The sequence below is a fragment of the Salvelinus namaycush genome, chromosome 28 (assembly GCF_016432855.1).
Source record: "Salvelinus namaycush isolate Seneca chromosome 28, SaNama_1.0, whole genome shotgun sequence".
Lineage (NCBI taxonomy): Eukaryota > Metazoa > Chordata > Actinopteri > Salmoniformes > Salmonidae > Salvelinus > Salvelinus namaycush.
This window is the reverse complement of record NC_052334.1, coordinates 32,650,469-32,669,007: the sequence shown is the minus strand read 5'-3', so window position 1 is coordinate 32,669,007 and position 18,539 is coordinate 32,650,469. Positions and strand designations below refer to the sequence as shown.

At 46.1% G+C, this 18,539-nt stretch overlaps 1 protein-coding gene across 1 annotated transcript; it reads left to right on the top strand.

Moving 5' to 3' along the window:
- The first annotated feature begins 9 nt into the window (after positions 1-9).
- On the top strand, positions 10-18,512 carry trappc12 (trafficking protein particle complex 12). The gene is made up of 12 exons (XM_038967056.1): positions 10-53; positions 412-1,766; positions 1,884-2,000; positions 9,411-9,524; positions 10,284-10,422; positions 11,550-11,662; positions 11,790-11,862; positions 12,701-12,774; positions 14,153-14,251; positions 14,345-14,445; positions 14,734-14,821; positions 17,615-18,512. Exons 2-12 carry the CDS (start codon positions 423-425, stop codon positions 17,855-17,857), a joined length of 2,505 nt encoding a protein of 834 aa, XP_038822984.1. The 5' UTR covers positions 10-53; positions 412-422; the 3' UTR covers positions 17,858-18,512.
- Positions 18,513-18,539: the final 27 nt, after the last annotated feature.

The window sequence follows — 18,539 nt, the reverse complement described above, 5'->3', positions numbered from 1 at the left end:
GAAAACAAACGCATGCGCACTATTGCCGTAACTGTCATCGTTCTTAAGCAAAGGTAATGTAAAGCTCCCTTTTTTGTTAACATTTATTCGTTTACAGCTTGACAGGAGATTCTGATGCATCGCTACATGTGATTTCTGTAAACAAGTGTTTGGTGTTAATAATTATATGAAACTAAATAATGTCCCGTTTCGCCATTTGAAGCACTGTTATTAACTTAGCTTAACCAGCTATTTAAATAGCTGGCTAGCTAGCCAAGCAGTTAGCCTATCGTCATCACGCAACAACCTTCTACTATAGCCCAGTTTAAGAAATACCAAATGCATTACCTATACTTTAACGCACATACTTACAAATCCATGTTATGTTTTCTGTGGATCTACTTTATTTCCCCGTGCTATGCCATTCCTCAGGGCAAAGAATCATGGACAACAACGAGACTCCTGCCCAGAGGCCAGTCACCCTTGACATCACAGGGACAGTGGAGGTTAAACCCAGCCTGAGTGAAGCCCCTATCTCTCCAGAGCCATCCCTCCTTCCCTCCTCTGATGTCCATTTCCAGGAGGAGAGCATCGACCTGGGGGGCGAGTCCTTCATCACTCCCGAGGAGGACAGCCACAGCACGCCCTCAGAGAGCCTGATGGACAAGCTCAATGACCAGATGATGGAGAGTGTCATGATCTCTGACTCCCCCATCAACAGTGAGGAGGACGATGTGGTTCCCATGGACAACCTGCTGGAGCAGTTTGAGGAGAGGGAGGAGGAGCCAGCAGCAGCAGTGGTTAAAGAAACCTTAGTGGAGGAAGAGAAGGAGGAGGTGGGGGAGAAAGTGGATGATCTGATTGGACAAGACACTACTGAGATCAAGATAGAGGCTGCGATGATGCAGACAAGTCCAGTAGCCTCTAGTCCTGAGGAACCATTGGAGAATGTGAAACAGAAGCTAACCACTGTTGACCAGGACGTTATCACTGTCTCTGTCTCTGCTGTAACCCCAGAGGACAGCACCCCCAGCTCAGGCAGCCCCAAGCCTGAGGCAGCAGCCCTGGAAGCCAGCAGCAAAGAGACCACATCCAAGGATGAATCCATCCCTGTGTGCACCATCTTCAGCCAGGGCAGCCAGCCAAAAGCCCAGGCCCTGGTGCCGGATGGCTTCCAGCCTACCCTCATTAAATCTCCCAGCTTCAGTAGTGGCACCGGGGGGAGCACAGAGATTACCCCCAGTCAACTGGCTCCCCTGGTCTGCCAGCCCAGCCCCAGCCTCAGCAAGTTCTTCTCTGACAGTGGCCATGTCAACCCAGCTACTGACTTCTTTGACTCCTTCACTACCTCCTCCTTCATCTCTATCAGCAACCCCAACGCAGAGTCCCCAAAGTCAGCCGCCCCACCCGAACGCCAGCTCTCTGCTTCCTCTGGGTCCTCTCTGTCCACCTCTGGGCTTACGGAGTCCGGCATCCCCACCCCTAGCTCCTTCATTGGGCCTACCCAGACTGAAGCCACCCCCAGGCCTCTTCAACAGGCTCCAGTAGAGCCAGCCCCGGCCACAGCCCCTCAGCCCTTCACCCAGCTGCAGGCAGTGTTCTCGGGGGGAGATGACCCGTTTGCCACGGCACTGAACATGAGTGAGGCTGATAAGAGGTACGATGCCTGGCTGCCTTCTGAGGAGACCAGGAAGGTGCTGATCTCCATGGCAACGCAGCAGTACAGCCAGGTGTTTGTGGAGAGGGAGAGACTGGCCATGCCCGGACTCAAGTTTGACAACCTGCAAGTGGGTTAGCTTGCCATTTGCCCATAGAGCTGGGGTTCCATACATGTTGATATCTAGTCATTTTCTCCTGGCCCTAACTGATTGTGACCACTGACCAGTTCTGTGTGTGTGTTTCAGGGTGATGCTGTGAAGGACCTGATGGTGCGTTTAATGGGGGAGCAGGCAGCTATGAAGAGACAGGTCCTTACAGCCAACTCTGTAGAACAGTCCTTCCTGGGCCTCAAACAACTCATTGTGAGTCACTGTGCGTGCATGTTAATGTGTTTGTGTGAAGAGGTATTTTATACATCTATATGTAACAGCCTTGTTGGAAACGACTTTCATGGCAGCTTGGTTTACCCATACTTTTAAAAAATTATAATAATTCGCCTTTGCATTCCCCTCCATTTGAAAGAACTAGGATGCACAGAAAACGCTTGCACTTCCACTTATTCAGTGAGTGAAGACCGCGTAAATTGCTGTTTGCATGTAGCAGATACGCTTGTGACATTCTATGATGACTACCTAGAGTATGCCTCACCTCCCTCATTGAATGGTTGTTAATTGCACAGCCCCATAAAATTGCCTACAATTTCTCTGGTTCACCTGTCTCCCCTATCCCTCCATAAAGCATATAAATTAATCTGCATAGTGACCTCTCCTCCTCCATGACCCCATTCTCCTCTTTCCTCCCCTCCCCCCGTCTTAACAAATGCCCCTGACCTGCACTTGGTATTTAAAGCGTATGCACTGTAGCAGAGAGAGAGGGAGAGGGAGGGAGAGAGAGGGAGATCGATCCTCCAGGCTTTGAGTTCTCTCTCCTGCTGTGCTGATGTCTAATGCATGGGAGCTGTTTGCATATTTCAAAGCCTTCTGCTCACACGCACACCTGGCACTGGGCTGCGGTCCGCCAGGAATACACACACACACACAGACAGATTGTGAGTGAGGCAGGTCTGTTGAAATGTCAATGGGTTTTGCTCCTCCACTGTGGCCCTCACAGCTCCAGCCGGCCCAGTCTATCAACCTGACACTGATCAATAGTTATGATTGATGGCACCGAATTTGAGACAGTTGGGTGGTCTGTTTCTCCATTCACTTGGTGTATGTTGGCATGGTGTGTGTTAATGGCCTACTTTTGCATGTTTTTTGGGAGGGAAGGGTTCTATATTATGCCCTATATGTATAGTTATATACATATTTTACAATTGTATAACATTGAGATCCTTGAAAATAACAATTAAATGCTTGAAAAAGTCCTTGAATTTGTCTATGAGCGCTGCTTAATAAAGGATATATGGTCCGAGGGCTATGTTGTTATGGGCCAATTTTCATATATACACTTTCACACATTCGGAGCTGCGTGAAAATCTTTATTTGAAACCATTTTGAAATGTTTATCCCAATGTCACGCATTGGCCCCATTTGTTTATAGAAAGACTCATTTATAGATTATGGTAATTCCTCTTAACATAATTTACTGAATTCCCATGTTCACTTTGAAGATGGTAGAATAACTGTCCACATTTCCTTTTCCTCAGCCAACAGGATGAGTAATGAACAGCAAAATCACTAACCTATGTTAATCCCCCATAGTAGAAAAGTTGACCTATTCTATTGGTCAGTTTGTCGTTCCGTGCGAGGAAAGAAATAGACTACTCCAAACCGACTCTGCTACAGTTGCAGGACGATAGAGCACAAATTCATACGACCAGTACATAAATGCAACAGATCAGAATGTTTACCTTAAAATGTTGATCAAATATTATTTCTTCACATTATAAGCGCAGCGATGTGCACATGGCAGTAGGCTACACACAAATACCCGTTCCATAATGCAATAAGCGGGAAAATGACAGAGATGAGAATATCCGTTAGAAATGTTGAACAATTGGAGATCTAAAGATGCAATAACTAGCGTGCCTACCGTTGCCTATGCACTTGAATGGGAAGTGCGCTTCAAATTCCAGTTGAGAAATAAAAATAGCTCTTTTTAATCGTGGCCATCAAAACAGTTTTTAACACGCGATTGCATTTAGAATTGTGCAATGATTTGGCTTAAAAGCACATGTTCACTCCAGCAGCAACAGGAGCTTCAGCAGCAGCTCTTGTGCTGTCTGACAGATTTCCCGCTCTGTATCTATATGCTCTGAACGTGTGATAAATAAGAATCATAACAGCGAACAAAAATACACACTCACCAATGTAATTCCACAAAATTATGCAATGAATCTATAGACGACAAGCATGACCGGTCAAATGTATTTACGTCGACTGGTATTTCCATCAATGAATAGGCTAAAAAGCATCTTGTAATGGGATTTTTTTTTCTTCTCCCAGACAATTGGCCTGCACCAATTCTATTTATTGGCTATTAGAAACCCTGGTGTGTGTGTGTGTGTGTGTGTGTGTGTGTGTGTGTGTGTGTGTGTGCGCGCTCGCTCGCTCACACAGAGCTATGTTTACCTTGGGATTGTAGTGACTAATTAGATGTGCCCTATGGCTGTATAGAGATGTGTGTGAGTCTTCCCTCTGGCATGTGTGTGTCTTTTGTCAGTGTGTGTGTGTGTGTACTCCCTCCTGATTCTGGGGGCTGCTGGGAGCTGGCAGTGACTCATGCTGCAGTGCCAGAGTACGACTGCACCCACTGCCACCACACTCCCTCTGAGAGAACACACAAACGCTGGCTATCACAGATGGAGGGAGGAGCACAGAGATTATGGAAGGGAAGAACAGAGGAGAGGGAGAGGAAGGACGAGAGAGAAGAGGAAGAGAGCTATTAGGCTGGGAAAGAAGAGAGATGAGGGGAGGGGAAGCGAGGGATAAAAAGGAGGAAACAGCCTCTGTGGAGAAGAGCGAGGCTTTGAGAACAGATGCTGCGTTCTCTCTCTCTCTCTCTCTCCCCATCCCCCGCTGATACAAACAGACAGTGGTGATATACACCACTGAGAGAACATTATTCATAGGCGAGCTCAGATAATATTATTATTAACACCACCTGAACATAGGGTAACTGAGTCCAAATATCATAGCTCCACACTTTGACTTGAAATAGAACTGACCCAAACCCTGTTGAATGTTGGTGTTGTAGAGGGAGAGCCAGATCCTCTTTCTCACTGCTTGGTTAACTGTCCTCTATCCCTCAGGATGTCTCTCTCTACCCTTCCTTTGAGAGCTAGTGACCCGTCTGTCCTCTCCCCTGAGTCGGCCCGTCAGCATTTCCCCTCTTGCTCAGCAGGGCTCAGGGACTTTATTTTTTTCTCTCTCTCTCTCTCTTCCCTCCCTCTCATCCCTTCCTCATTTCCTCTGAGGCTTGTGTTGTGACCCGTCTCTTGTCTCTTGTGGCCAATGTCAGCTGGCCAATGCCTCCTCTTGCTCAGCATTACCCATGGCCTCTCTGGTGACCTGTCCCCCCCCCCCCCCCCCCCCCCCCCCCCCCCTCTCTCTCTCCCCATAGTGATATTGGCCTAGGGCTTATATTTCTCTCATCTCTCTCCCTCCGGTGACCTGTCTCCTCTCTCTCCCTGTGGCTGGTCAGCATCCCCGCTCTCTCAGCAGGGCCCTGGGCTGGTTAATCTGTCACTTTGATTAACCACCTCTCTCCTTCCTTCTCTCCATCCCTCTCTTCCTCTGGGGCTGATGACCTCCCTCTCTCCCTAGTGTGCTGGTGTCTGGGCCTGGGGCCAGGCCCGTCTGTGCCGGGGCCATATGTCCAGTGGAGGAAGGGGGCCGGGGGAGGTATGATTAGCATCATCCCCACCTTCCTCCCACCTTGGCTGGGTCAGCCTTGGCCTTGACGCTCCCTCCCCTCTGTAACCACAATGACCTGCATTATACAGTAGCTACCTGGAGGTGTGCAGCAGAGTTGTCATTACCTCAACCCATTACAACATTGAGACCTGGACTAGCTGTGTCAGCTGTTTGTCCTATGCTATAGCAGTCAGTGCTCTTCAGCGCTGGTCCTGGGCATAAGCACAGAGCGTGGCAATGTAGCTACAGCTAGGTACTGAGTTTTGTAAAGGGAGAATGAGGCCTTTAAATCCGTCTGTGGACAACGTCATCAAACACGGTCACCCAAAGGAACGCTGTTCAGAACTCTCCCAGAGACAGCCATTACAGGGTTATACAGAGTTGCTATGCAATCCCTACTAAGCTAGTTACTTCAAAATTCCTTCATATCAGTCATGTGATCTATACCATTGTCCCAGGGCTATAGATGTCTGGATCCCTTCAAAAAGAAACTACTGTGGTCTTTAGAACAGTCAGCCAGTCAGTCCATCCTCTTGGCCTGGAGGCAAAGCCCTGGACTGACACTCAGGGCCACTGATACAAGGCCTACAGCCCTTCACCAAACCATCAAAGACAAGTTAGCCACTACCAAGGCCTTAGAGATGCTAGTGTGTTTTGCATACTACCTTTCTTTTGTCTCTCCCCTCTGTATTCATTCAAAATGCTGGGGCTAAATTGAAGTGGCACAGGAGCTTAGTTTGTTAGGCAGAACAGGGCGAGTAGCCTTTCTACTGTGTTTGGCTGGAGGCTGGCGTCTCACGAGAACCCTGGCAGTGGGTGTGCAGTGAGCTTCGCTTCAGGGAGTTTTTACTTCACCAAAGGAAAATCTCTAAAACTTGTGATCTTCAACACAATTTAAGAATCCTCACCCCTTTTAAACCCATGACGCTGCTAATAGCAAACACAGCCTCGTGTTTGTTTCTGTGTGTTTTCTATGAGTAGGGAATCCAGTGGTATTCTATTGAAGTAGTAGGCTGTAGTGAAGTCTCTCTGTTCTTCTCCTATGGGGTGGGGATGGAGCTCCCTGGCGGGGGCCCAAGGCCTGGTTGGTTTTACTGGCTCTGGAGTCTCTCGCTGTTGCCCCGTCAGAACTGTGGCTAGTCAAGCAGACACTAGCTGGCTTGTAATCCTCTTGGTTCTCTCTCCCCCAGCTGTGTGCATGCGTGAGTGCACGCCACACGTCTGTAGTACTCACAAGGGCTTCTGTTGAACTTTTTCTATTTTTAAAAAAAAATCAGGTGAATAAAAAGGGATGAGCTGAAAGGAAGCTCATACCCCTGCCTCCCCGGTGGCTGTGCGCGAACACTATGCATGCAAACTGTGGCTAATTCACTTCCTTCCCCAGTGTGAGAGACAGGAGTTTTAATTTAGGCCTGCACTGTGGCCCTGCTCAGTACACATTTTGTGTTCATCCGCATTTCCTCATTAAATATCACTCAATATAATCAGCAACTTCTCTGTCTTAATGCATCCTCATTTGATTTAGGAGGATCCGATTGGCTCTTATTGCAGAGTAATATGAGCGGAGGTAAATTATACTGAAAAAATATATTAACACATTATGTAAAGTGTTGGTCCCATGTGTCATGGGCTGAAATAAAAGATCCCAGAAATGTTCCATATACACAAAAACATTTTTTGGGGTCAAATTTGTTTACATCCCTGTTAGCGAGCATATCTGCATTTCCCAGTCATGTGAAATCCATAGATTAGAGCCTAATGCATTTATTTCAATGAACTGGTTTCCTTCTATGAACTGTAACTCAGTAAAAATCTTTGAAATTGTTGCATCTTGCGTTTTTATATTTTTGTTCAGTGTATTAGTCATGCCATATCCATCTACTGTTCTCTCTCTCACCTCTTCTAATAGACTTTTCTCACACCTGGGATTATTGATGTGGTTGGGTGTTTGGGTATGCATGGGTGTGGGATGGCACTAACTAACATTGGTCTTGGTGGGTCATTCCATGTCATTTCAGCAAGCCATGACACCCACCATCTCAGATTGCTCTGAAATCATTTCTGTCGTTAGAAACAGAAGATTAGCATTCCTGCAACATTATTTTTGTTGGGAAATAATTTGATTTTGATCATTAGAAGTTAAGCTAATTGATTGCACCCAAATTAGCCATTTTAATGTGTAGGATTCATATAATATCCAATGAATATAGTACCTCACATGTGATTTGGACCTAACTTTTTGTTCTAACAATGAGATTGTAAAAAGCCACCCATAGATCCCACACCAAACCCACCCCCCACCCCAACAACGAGTATCAGTTGTAGGAATGCTAATATTTTGTTTCTAACAGAATACATTTAGGAACAATCTAGATGGTGGGTGTCGATCCTCTTTCTTGTGCTTTTTGAGATGGAACGACCCCTTGTTGAAAACCCTTACTGTCCCTCTCCTGAACATTAACTCACAGCCATCTAATTCCTGAAACAAGTACCTACCTGCCCTCAACTCTGCCTACCCCACGTGCAGGGAACAGAGGTGGGGAATGGGACCCCATTGTTTACAGGCTCCTCTGTTAGCACTTCTGGAGCTTTCCAGTTGCATCACCAACAGTTCCCTCTGTGAAGTTGTGTGTGTGCCTGTATTGGGTGTGAAATAACGTGTGAATTGCAGGCTATCCCTGTATTCTGCTGGTCATTATCAGTCTCTTACCGGGACTATGGAAAAGTTGTGACTATACTAAACCGGCACCCCTTTCGGAGACCACCCACTGACCCAACAGGTGGCGCTCTTTTTCAAGCCTACTTGTGACTTGGTTGTGCTAGGGCATGCGTGTCCAGTATAGGGTCGTGCGAGGGCATGCGTGTCCAGTATAGGGTCGTGCGAGGGCATGCGTGTCCAGTATAGGGTCGTGCGAGGGTATGCGTGTACAATATAGGGTTGTAAAACTCAGGTAACTTTCCCCAAACTCCCTGGGGACTGCCGTGGGTTCTGTCTCAGTGGCTGCAGCTGCTTTTGGCCATCTCCATGTCTCTCGTTTTCAGCTTCATTTCACCCCCTAATGAAGATTTAGAGGCACCAGGGACACTGGCATGGGGGAGAGGGAGTGTGTGTGTGTGTGGAAGAGTGAGAGGGGGGAGAAAGGATGTCTTTCATTGTCCCAGTGAAATTGTCATCACTAATTAACACAGCCACAAAGTCAAAATTGGCTACAAAAATGTAGGCATAAGGTTCAGTGTTGCTAAGGTTAGGTTTAAAATACAATTTTAAGTAGAGAAATTGTAGAAATGGGTGGGGTTTAGCCATAATTATGACTTTGTGGCTGTGTTTAACTAATGACAAGCCAGTGAAATCTCCCATGATGGAACCCCACCTGTGCTCCAGTATAGGAAGAAAGCTGTCTGTTGTGACTGGGCTCTCCCTCCTCTATTCACTCAACAGATCTAGCTTGCATTCCTCTCCTCTCTCTGTTCTTCTATTCTCCTTTCACCCTCCCCCCTTCTGTTTAATGTGTAATCCTCTGCTGCCTAATTAGCTGGCTGGCTGTGATGAATGGCCGTGCAGTGAAAACCCAATCTCTGGGCTGACCTTGTCATCCTTACTGATTGGGAGGCTCGACTCCACACACCCTCTTATGCCCCTCCGTCCCCTGTCTTTGGCTGCCCTGGCTCCTTACCACTAATACCACCAGTCATAAACTCACTTGACAATGCTATGGTTGGCATCTCTGGTTGGTTAATTTTAGCGGTCACCGTGTCCTGTGTGTGTGTGTGTGTGTGTGTGTGTGTGTGTGTGTGTGTGTGTGTGTGTGTGTGTGTGTGTGTGTGTGTGTGTGTGTGTGTGTGTGTGTGTGTGTGTGCGCCTGTCCTCTCACCTTGTCTGTTGGTTTTGTTGTAACGGCTCCTCTGTCCCTGTAGAGCACGAAGAACTGGCGTGCTGCGGTGGACCTGACAGGCAGACTGCTGACAGCTCATGGTCAGGGCTACGGTAAGGCTGGCCAGCCCTCCAGCCACAACACTGACTCACTACAGGTACCTGTGTGTCTGTCTGTAAATGTTTCTGTTTGTCTTTGGCAATACTGGTGCAAATGCCTGTATGTGTGTGAGTGGTTTATGTGTGTAAGTCTCGTATCTGATCATGTATCTGATCATGTATGTAGCTAAGTGTCGGTACAGTGTGTCTGGGGAATAGAGGTAAGACTAACATGTGTGTGTGTGGTAGAGGAGAGGATGGGGGTTAAAGCCAGGAGCTGCCTGCATGAATTAGACTCAGGATGACAAGAGTGGGCTGGCACACACACTCACAGAGAGGGTGGGGGTCGACAGGCTAGGATGATAAGAGTGGGCTGACACACACACTCACAGAGAGGGTGGGGGGGGGGGGGCAGGCTAGGATGACAAGAGTGGGCTGACACACACACTCACAGAGAGGGTGGGGGGGGGGGGGGGGCAGGCTAGGATGACAAGAGTGGGCTGACACACACTCACAGAGAGGGTGGGGGGGGGGGGGGGGGCAGGCTAGGATGACAAGAGTGGGCTGACACACACACTCACAGAGAGGGTGGGGGGGGGGGGGGCAGGCTAGGATGACAAGAGTGGGCTGACACACACACACTCACAGAGAGGGTGGGGGGGGGGACAGGCTAGGATGACAAGAGTGGGGTGACACACACACTCACAGAGAGGGTGGGGGGGGGACAGGCTAGGATGACAAGAGTGGGGTGACACACACACACTCACAGAGAGGGTGGGGGGGACAGACTAGGTTGACAAGAGTGTGTGTTGTTGCAGCTGTGGTTTGTTCGCCTGGCCCTGCTCACCAAGCTGAGCCTGTTCCAGAACGCTGAGATGGAACTGGAGCCGTTTGGAAACCTGGACCAACCTGACCTCTACTATGAATACTATCCTACCGTATACCCTGGGAGGAGAGGTACACACCATCTATACTTAAAATACTAACCAAACGCTCTGACACCCCCCTGATCAAACCATAGAAATCCCCAGCCCTGCTAACAACCAAAGACAACACTTTATTTCAGTGCCACTGTTGTTTTTCCCTTTTAACTCTGCATGAGCAGCTCTCTGATGTAGTGCCATTGCTTTAGTCTCTACAGCCCTAGGGTTTACTATAGTAGAGGCAATCGCTATAGAGTCATGGCCGCGGACACACAGACAGCGAGAGAACCGAGGTGAACGCTTGAAGCGACACCACACAGCAGTCCAAGGGGAGAGCAGATTGAATTTCCATTCCTCAATATTAAATGCTTTGTGCTGCCCTAGGTGGCTACAGATACTGGCAACAGTTTCCTGCCTGGCATCAAAGATTGACATCTGAAGGTCTGCTGCCCCCATCCAATATCTATTATCCATGATCTAACTCTTAGAAGGAACATTAGTGAGCGCCAAGCATATCCTCTCAAACAACCATCAGGATATACTGTTTAAAAAAACAGAGTCGGTTATTCATTTGTTTACAAAGTGAGAGGAAAAAGTTTAATGTTTTTTTAAAGGCAACTTGAATAGTTTTATTTTCTATCTGCAACAAGTCATAGTTTCACTAAACGATGGGATGTACTTTCATTTAGTTCACTCTTTCTACACGAAGCCGACAAGTCCGATGTTTCTTTAGGTCATCAGGGTGAAACGAGTTTAACCCCTGACCCTTAGTACTCCAGAACATGGCTGTTCTCTCTGTGACGTCACTGTAAAGCTGTAGATAGGAGTCGTGGGTGTTTTCATGGGTGCTGCTGATTACCAGAGAATCTCTACACAGACAGCGACAGACAGACCGAGACAGTGCTTCCTCTGTAGCTATCAAAGAGCCAGAGATCAAAGGCTCAAAGCTCAGGCACATGTCTCACTGCTCACCTCTAGGTAGGGCCTTCGTTCCTCAGGAGAGAGGGGTGAGAGGAAGAGAGCTGGAGGAAGAGAGTGTTGGATAAAGGGAGAGGAGGCTTCCTGCTTTGCAACACACGTTTCTCAACGCCATCTGTACGTTTCATCTGTGGGAGTTTGTGAATGACATATGTGTGAAGATTCTCTCTCTCGCTCTTTCAGGCTCCATGGTTCCGTTCTCGATGCGGGTGCTGCATGCAGAGCTGCCTCAGTACCTGGGGAAACCACAGGAGTCTCTGGACAGACTACACAGCATGAGGACCGTCTGTCAGACCGTGAGTTCACACACACACACACCAACTTTCTCTCGTGTCCTCCCTCGCTTTTGTTTTCTTCTAATAAAGTCAGTGATGGGTTGAAAAATAATGACTACCTTGTTTACAACGCTGTCTCTCCTGATAGATCCTGGATAACCTTGAGCAGGGCTTGGCTGAGGACGGCAGCATGATCAACCTCACCCAGGAGAACAGACAAGGTGCGGTACAGAACAGTGTCTAGTCCCCACCTGTCCCACACTGAGAGAGTGGCGTAAACCCACACTCGATACCCAGTGTTATTCAACCTCCGCCATCCTCTTCCCAGTGAAGCCACTATTTTGCCGTCAGACCTTTGTTTTATATTAAAGGAACTTATTAAATGGGCATAGACCATTGAGACAGTTGGTTTTGAGTCGTGAGAAAGCAATCAATACATAAGACATGGCCAACTTTTCAATAATTGGTTCATCGTACTGTTCAGATGCAGAGGGATCTGGTTAGTTGCACCTCACTACTTTGTCAGTCTCTCTCTCTGCTTCTCTTCCTACGCACTCAATAACAAAGACTAGCACATCTCAATAGACCCCCACTGAGTGATGGCCTCAGTCAGCAAGAACACACACACAGGTTCACTACACACACACACAATGATAGGCCTGTGCACACAATCCAGTCCATACACATTCACGCATATGAACACACACATCCTGCTGCAGATGAGCACAAACAAGCCCACTGACAGCCTACACAATCAGCCTGAGGATAGAAAGAGGGAGTGTGTGGGAGAGGGAGTTGCAGCGTCTTCCCTTCCTTCTCAGACAAACGATGGTGATGGGAATACTAGTGTGATGAGGGGAGGGGGTAGTTGGATAGAGAGATGGGAGAGAAAGGGAAGGAGGTGCTGAATTTGCTCTCCCATGCTTCTGTTGTGTGTTATATTCAACTCTGTTTTTGTACAGTGAAATATTGATTCAATGAATGGTCCCACAATGCTAAAATTGCCCAGGTACATAAATCAACAGGTCTGAAATGAAACCAATGTGTCCTTTGTTGCAGCATCTCTTCAGCTGTGGAAGTCTCGTCTGAGTCGGGTCATGTACGCCATGGCTAACTGTCTGCTCATGATGAAGGTATGTGTTCCGTGTGGGGTGGGGGAGGGACTATAACGGCAGCACTGAGCTACCAGAGTCCCCTGTGGGTGTATGCGCACACACACACCAACTGTAACACACACATTCATTGACGTACTTGCCCAGACACATATTCACACACATGCCCGTCCATGGCTGTCAGGAAGCTAGCGGAGGAATGGATAACAACTAGCAAGCCACATGTACACACACACACACACAATGGCTAATAAAGGCTTATTGGGTTTAAGCAGCATTGTTTTGGTGCATAGTGAGTAAATGTGTTAGGAGAGGTCTTGTCAGGTGTGTGTGTTTTATTATATAAGGAGAGATGCCGTTTGTCTGGTTCAGTCCACTTCATTCTGCCTTCCCCTCAGTCCAGCCCTATGTCTAGAGACCCATGCTGACAGTGGAACAGCCAGGCGGACGCTAGCCTGAGCATATCCTGCACCAAGACACTGTCTGTCCTGCCCGTTCAAAACATCTACTTCAATATCATCACCCAGAGTCTAGACCAAATGAGGGAACGGTGAAACACAAAGCTATCCTGTAACAGAACCACCATTCTGGATGATCTGACTATCATGGATTGGAGTTGTAATGTAATTGGCAGATGCAGAGTAACACAACAGTGTTCACCTGACACCCACAATACATTTGACAAGTTCCTTCGATGAAGACGGCATTCATCATGTTTAATGGCCAGGGTTATTCAACTCTTACTCTACGAGGTCCGGAGCCTCCTGCTTTTCCTTTCTACCTGATAATTAATTGCACCCACCTGGTGTCCCAAGTCTAAATCATTCCCTGATTAGAGGGGAACAATGAAAAAATGCAGTGGAACTGGCATCGAGGTTCGGAGTTGAGTTTGAGGGCTCTATACTTTACTAGAGAATGCTTTCTAACAATGTTGCTTGTTCTTTCCTAGTGACAGTTGTGTGTAAAATGTTGTTTGTGTTGGTCTGTAGATGTATGATGGCAGACCACAGGCTTCCCAGTAATATCCCATAGGATCACCCTGATTGGATTCTTTGTTAGTGGGAGATGGAGAAATAGAGGGACAGAGAGAAAGTGGGGAGTCGTTCTGTACATAGGACCATAGAAAGAGACACAGCGCCATCTGCTGGTGGTAGCATGAATGTAAACACACACACACACACTGCACCAACTCACTGACCCTCTCCCATCCCCAGATACATTGCAGCCATGCTCAGCAGTTCAGTCAGCATGTGAGCAATGTGATGTGTGGTAGAGAACAGCCATGGCTGGGGCACGGTGTGACCAGGGACACCTCGCCCTACTAATGGTCAATACACTTGATTAATTCTCACTCCGTCTGTCTCCCTCGCTCTTTCTGTCTCCCTCTCTCTTTATCTAGGACTATGTTCTGGCTGTAGAGACATATCACTCCATCATCCAGTACGAGCCTCAGCAGAAAGTACAGCTGCTGAGTGGGATAGGACGCATATTCCTGCAGGTGAACACACACACACACACCTTTTCTCTTTCAATTTCAACTAGTTTTTCCACAACATAATGTGTTTTGGTTTGAATTGTTATTTTTGACCAGATTGGAGACATTAAAACAGCCGAGAAGTATTTCCTAGATGTGGAGAAAGCCTCTCTGGAGAAGGGAAGTGGAACTACAGACACATGTGTTTTGATGAACAGGTACGAATCAGTGTGTGTCATAAATGAAACTATTTCCTGATTCATTTATCTGTACTTCTGTCAGACTTCCCTTACAGTTGTAGGGTGTGAGTAGGCACAGGGGTCACTTTGTGATGCTTTGCTAGGAGACAAAATGGTGCCATTCACACTGTTGATTCACATTAGCTGTTAATTCCTGTCAGTTGGCCGACTGGCACATCTTCACACAGAATCACTGAAGTGACATTGTAATGTGATAGGTCTCTGTAGTAACCCAGCTGACCTGTGTGTGTGTGTTGTGTGGTTCAGGGCCTTCATCTACCTCAGTCAGAACAACTACTCAGAGGCACATTCCTCGTTCGCAGAGGTCCTAAAGATCGACCCCAAAAACCCTGTGGTAGGTGATCACGCAATCTACAACAATTTATGACAACTATACGTGATTAAGACTTAACACATTTTATAGGATACATCGGAGGTTTTACTTTACTAGAAGACTGTAAATAAATGCACTGTAGTTTGAGGCAGATCTCACCCCTCGACTACATGATATTTCCCCTCAAGCAAGAAAACAGCCTCCCTCTCTCCCCCTAAGGCAACATTATCTTCTCCCTAGACAAATAACGCCTTTCTTCCCTCTCTCTCCTGTGCAGAGCTCTTCTCCTTTCTTCCTCAGGCAAATTACTCTCTCCTCTCCTTCTCTGTAGATGAATAATAATTATTTCCCCACTCTCCTCAAGCCTTTGTCCCCTCTCCTCTCTTTACACACATGCCAAAAATGCCCTCTTTCCTCTCCCTGCAGGCAAAAAAACTCCTTTCTGCTTTCTCTCCCCTGTCAACATACCCATATGAAAATATACTATAGTATACGATGCTCTAAATACTGTAGTATTACTATATTTATTCACTGTAGTGTTTTTGCAGAAGTACACTAGTATTCATTGTAGTGTTAATGTACATGACTGTAGTAAAGTTTACTGTAGTATTTACTATTTGTTTTATCTTTGACAAAAGTGGGGTGCTTTCCTTGAGGAAACCTACTGGGCAAATACTAAGAGCAAATGTTGCATAACATGTATAGTACAGGTCAAAGGTTTGGATACAACTCATGCAAGGGTTTTTCTTTATTTTCTACATTGTAGAATAGTGAAGACAAAATTATGAAATGACACATGGAATCATGTAGTAACCAAAAATGTGATGGGATGGCATATCGCTGCAGAAGGCTGTGGTAGCCATGCTGGTTAAGTGCGCCTTGAATTCTAAATAAATCACTGACAGTGTCACCAGCAAAGCCCCATCACACCACCTCCTCCATGCTTCACGGTGGGAACCACACGCGGTGATCATCCGTTCACCTACTCTGCATCTCGCAGACACGGCAGTTGGAACCAACAATCTAAAATTTGGACTCAAGACCAAAGAACAGATTTCCACCGGTCTAATGTCCATCGATTGTGTTTCTTGGCCCAAGCAAGTCTCTTCTTCTTATTGGTGTCCTTTTAGTAGTGGTTTCTTTGCAGCAATTCGACCATAATGGCCTGATTCACGCAGTCTCCTCTGAACAGTTGATTATTGAGATGGGTCTTACTTGAACTCTGAAGCATTTATTTGGGCTGTAATTTCTGAGGCTGGTAACTCTAATGAACTTCTCCTCTGCAGCAGAGGTAACTCTGGGTCTTCCTTTCCTGTGGCGGTCCTCATGAGAGCCGGTTTCTGCATCTGCACTTGAAACTTTAAAAGTTCTTGACATTTTCCGGATCGACTGACCTTCATGTCTTAAAGTAATGATGGACTGTCATTTCTTTTTGCTTATTTGAGCTGTTCTTGCCATAATATGGACTCGGTCTTTTACCAAATAGGGCTATCGTCTGTATACCACCGCTACCTTGACACAACACAACCACCGATTGTCTCAAATGCATTAAGAAGGAAAGAAGTTCCACAAATTAACAAGGCACACCTCTTAATTTAAATGCATTCCAGGTGACTACCTCGTGAAGCTGGTTGATAGATTGCAAAGCTTTCATCAAGGCAAAGGGTGGCTACTTTGAAGAATCTCAAAATATTTCGATTTGTTTAACACTTTTTTGGTTACTACATGATTCCATATGTGTTATTTCATAGTTTGTTTTCACTATTATTCTACAATGTAGAGAATTGTAAAAATAAAGAAAAACCCTGGAATGAGTAGGAGTCCAAACTTTTGACTGGTACTGTAGGTAGGACTCGAGTCTGAACTGATAGTTCAGAGCTTCTGCTCTTTTCTAAAACCTGTAGCTAACACAAGATATGATCTATACTTGGATTAGGATTCTCACTCCTCGGTGGCACAAATTGGGATATGGGGAATGGGTGGAGCATACGGGGGGGGAAAAAGTAGTATAGACGGGTTGGTTGTCCAGCAACAAAAATTATGCGTGTGCAACTATGGGCCAAAACAGACGGGGTTGGCTTAGATTGTTGACAACATGTAAACTATATTTCATCTCCAATGTTTATTGAAAACAAATAAATTTGCACAATGAGCACTTGTCGCTCAAATATATTGTTACAGTTGTTGGTTGGCTAGCGAATTTGCCATATTAGCATTGACTTGAAATCAGTCAAAACAAGACATGGTATCAAGAACAAGATGAAACGAGTCACTTAAAGATTCCCTACATGGCAGTTTCTTGTCATTGTTGGTAGCTGTCTGGCAATCCAGAATCACAACTACTCACGGACTTCTGCCCCATTTTGAAGCGTGTGCATCGGTAACATGACATTGTCAACTAACCCATCTATTTACTACAGTGTTTTTTGCAGATAATACTGTAGTATTACATAGTATTCTCCAGTATACTACAACATGCTATAGTAAACACTACACCATGTAGTATATAATTCTCCAGTATACTACAACATTCTAAAGTAAGCACTACATTATCAAACTATACTAGTGTGAAGTATAGTATTCTACAGTATACTACAAAATTCTATATTAAGTACTACACATGATCGAGGGATACTATAGTGTGCAGTATACTGTATTATACAGTATTACAAAATTATATAGTAAGTACTACACATGATCAAGGGATACTACAGTAGTAGAGTAATACCACTGCTTTCCCTTCACTTCTGAGGCCTTTCTGGCCTCTCTTCTTCTCCCTCCAGGCCAATAACCTCTCTCTCCTCTCCCCTACAGGCGAATAACAATGCAGCAGTGTGCCTGTTGTACCTGGGCCGTCTGAAGGAGTCGCTGAGACAGCTGGAGGGCCTGGTGCAACAGGACCCGGCCCTGTACCTCCACGAGAGCGTCCTTTTCAACCTGACCACCATGTACGAGCTGGAGTCGTCCCGCTCCACCCAGAAGAAACAGGCCCTGCTGGAGTCAGTGGCCTGCCGAGAGGGAGACAGCTTCAACACACAGTGCCTCAAACTGGTGTAGCGGGAACCAGGGAGGTATGGGACCCTTGTAGGTCACAAGATTAGAGCAAAACATTTGCAAGAATAGGGGGCCCATCAGGAGTGTGGCCTAGGCTTGAGTGTCATTACACTCCACTAAACAACATGGGCATTACCCTGCCTGAACTCTAGAGCAGGCACACACAACTGTTCTCACAGCGCAGGCAAATTCACTCCCCATATTATACTAGTAGTGATGGAAATGATTGTGTAACTCACAAGTGAATGCTGATAGGATATCTATGTGAATACATACAGTACAATGTTTTTAGACAAGGCGGACATTTTGCATTCCTGTGTAATTAAGACCTGAGTAAATCATGTTATTTTGTCCTGTAAAATCAACGACACTTCTGTAACTTTTTGAATTTGAGGGGCAATGAATGACTTGGCTCAGGATCCACCCCTCTCCACAAAAGAAATGTAAAATAAATATGGAATAATTCAACTGTACATATTATTCATAGGGAAAATATATTAATGGAAAGTTATTGAATTATCCTAATGATCTCTTAAGTATAACTGTTTGTTTACATGCTGTGGTGTTTACCTGATGTTGTTGAAGTGTACTGTATTGCTCTGGATGTGAGAAAAGGAATCTTGTTTATCCAAATAAACTGAACTTGGTGTAGACCTTTTACAATGGTTATTGATTGAGACCAGAC

Coding starts and splice junctions, on each gene's coding strand:
- trappc12 (XM_038967056.1), top strand. CDS start 423: ATGGACAACAACGAGACTCCTGCCCAGAGGCCAGTCACCCTTGACATC. Junction 11,863..12,700: donor CACCCAGGAGAACAGACAAG/GTGCGGTACAGA, acceptor CCTTTGTTGCAG/CATCTCTTCAGCTGTGGAAG. Junction 14,252..14,344: donor TAGGACGCATATTCCTGCAG/GTGAACACACAC, acceptor ATTTTTGACCAG/ATTGGAGACATTAAAACAGC.